Source organism: Cariama cristata, unplaced genomic scaffold, assembly GCF_000690535.1.
Source record: "Cariama cristata isolate BGI_N322 unplaced genomic scaffold, ASM69053v1 scaffold36753, whole genome shotgun sequence".
NCBI classification, from domain to species: Eukaryota; Metazoa; Chordata; class Aves; order Cariamiformes; family Cariamidae; genus Cariama; species Cariama cristata.
This window is the reverse complement of record NW_009610773.1, coordinates 10,848-13,575: the sequence shown is the minus strand read 5'-3', so window position 1 is coordinate 13,575 and position 2,728 is coordinate 10,848. Positions and strand designations below refer to the sequence as shown.

Below are 2,728 nucleotides of genomic sequence, written 5' to 3'. Positions count from 1 at the left end.
TTCACATCGGAAAGGTAAATTCATTGCGAAGGCATGGTGTCACTAGAGCTGCCTTAGGAAGCTGCGGTGACTCTAAGGTGCAAGTCAGTCAGAAAAAATGCTGAACAGACCCTGCTCTTCTGCATCAACACAGGAATAAAGGAATATCTTGGGAACACTGTCAAAAGACAGGAGTTCCAAGTTTCCTGTCCAAACCAGGCTAGAAAACCTGCTGCCGTCCAGCATAAACCCAAGAAATCCTACATGACCTAAATAAGGAAATATCTGCATATGAAATCAGCTTTCTGTAACCCAGTGACCAGGAATACTGTTCGCAATTATTTGTCCATATAGCAGATGAGAGCATTCTGCTAAAATCCCCTCGCAATTCCCATGTCACAGAACAGCACGCTGCCCTGATCCCTTGCCCCAGAGGATATGCAGACATATGCGTACTCCTGCATGAGCTATGGAGCTGAACGTGCATAAGGAAAGAAAAGCATTATTGTTGCCATGATGAAGCCAAATCATCAAATAGAATGCAATTCCTTTAAAAAGTGTTATGGTTCTAAAATGCTGATTATATAAATGCCTCAATTTCACTCTGTGCCCTCCCCGCTTCTGCATAAAAACAGAGTATTTTCAAAAGCTAGATTATTCTGCCATTGTTCCCCAGGACAACCTTCCTTAGCACCACAGAAGTTATAACAAGAAACCTACTCAGCAATTATATTTTGACAGTGAAAACACACTAGCAGTGGCACTGCATACAGCATTTATGAATACAAATAGTGCTATTAGCATTTGGTGGGAGATCAGCTCCATCATTAATTGCATGCCTGTTAGGGAGAGTGATAAGCTTGGAAGGTTTATGTTACCAAAGGGAGAGAGAAGGGAACAGCCTAGAAAATACGTGTGTACACAAGACAGACACCATCAGAGCAGCTGAAGAAATGGGCGAAGGGATACAAGAGATACGCCAAGGGACACTGAAGTCCCTTGCTCTTGGTTACCTCCTCAGCAAACCAGTCTGCTCGGGTCAGGAAGGCACCTACGGGTCAAGGGTCTGCGAACCCTGGTGAACAGCCCTTCTCCACCCTTACTTGCTATGACCTGCAGTCCAGAACAACACCCAGGCCGAGTTCTCTGTGATTTTGAACCCTTCCTATACCCGTTGCCTCCAGCATGCCCCTCACGTGACACTGCTCCTCGTCCTGCCAGAAAAAAAGATCCCCAACTCAAAAGAGAAGTCATTTCAAGTCACAGAACCATTACAAAGGAGTTTGACAGAGGCAAGATGGATGAATACATATTTTCACTGAAGACTGAATTTACTGCTCTGCAATTGGCTCACCCTGCATTAATTTGGCTGAGAAAACTCATCTCTGTGCTTCAGTTTTCTACCCACACAAGACAGGTCAATTCTCCCCTATCTCCCAGGGGTCTGGGGAACGCACCCAAAATGCTTCATAACCTTCAGCCTGTGAACCATAAGCACTACAGACAGATCAGTGGTATTTAAAGATAACCTGAGTGTATTTACAGTGGGCACCATCGATCAATGGGATGACTCATTTCAGAGCCCTCGCTGCCGCTTCGAAATCAGCTCAAGTAGCTGCAGGGCAAAAGCCTGTTTCCTTCAGCAGGCAGAGCACCTACCAATGCTGCCGAGGAGGGTTCAAGACCTGGGCTTGAACTTGCGTCTTGGCCCAGCAGCTCAAACCTAATCTGTGTGCAGAAGGACTGACTCCGAGCCTCTACATGCCTGCAGGTAATCCCACCAACATCCACGGGGCAAACCATACCTCCAAAGGGTTATGCATGGGTGTGGTTTTTGGGGTGTGGTGGGGAGGTTGGGGTGGGGGAGGACGGGGAAACAGAAAACCAATGGGAAAGGTAAAAATGCCTGCTTCCCTATCGGATTCTCACCTGAAATAGTCACTGCAGGCAGCCAAGACAACTTTATGAACCTGAAACACTTCATTATTTATAGTGAGGATGACATCAAGCAGCTGAGCCTGAGCTCGGAGCGAGGCCAGTCCCTGCAGTAGAGTGGTGCTGTGGCCAGGAGCAGAGAACGTGCATTTCAGGGTGCTGTTCTTGTCAGCCATGCTAAAAACAGAACAAGAGAGACAGGCTGGTTTTAAATTAAAACAGTATGTGGTATACCTACAAAGCATGCTGGGGCAGATACTGTAACATGAAGCAGTTTGAACGCAAATTCCCAGCTCAATAGCCACACAGAACATCATGACATCAGTACCTCAGTTGTATTCCCTTCTCCCAGTACAAAAAAGACTTCCAAATTTTTAAATTATACTTTCGCATTACTGACAACCCGTCATGCTGCAGCACACATGGGCCTCAGAGAGCATCCAAACATCAGCTAGTGGGGCCAAACTCTCCAACGAACACCGGTGTCCCCACACTACAAGTACCCCAGAGTCCACCCTGACCTTGACTTCAACCACGAGACTGAATCACAGTTGCTTATTCTTCTCACCACCTATCCTGACTGCAGCTGTTAGATACTCTGCACCGTCCAAGGACAGCCCTGCTCGCCCTATTTGATCCTTTCCTTATGCCTGACCCTCATGAGAAGAGCAAAAGCAAAATATTACTTCTCACTGGCTGCTCTAAATAACGTCAACTGTTTGAACTGCACTGTAAACAGTCCCCTCCCAGTGTAAATATTTCCTTGGTTTTCCCAATGCTTCTCGCACATGTTCCCCAGCGTGGAGAGCATCGT

The 2,728-nt window shown here is 46.7% G+C and overlaps 1 protein-coding gene across 1 annotated transcript in view; it reads right to left on the bottom strand.

The window, feature by feature from the left end:
- Positions 1-2,090, bottom strand: part of KLHL26 (kelch-like family member 26) — a 5,225-nt gene extending 3,135 nt beyond the window's left edge. The window contains exon 1 of the mRNA XM_009697986.1: positions 1,909-2,090. Coding sequence (XP_009696288.1) covers positions 1,909-2,090 — 182 coding nt within the window. The remainder of the gene's footprint in view (positions 1-1,908) is intronic.
- Between the last annotated feature and the right edge of the window lie 638 nt (positions 2,091-2,728).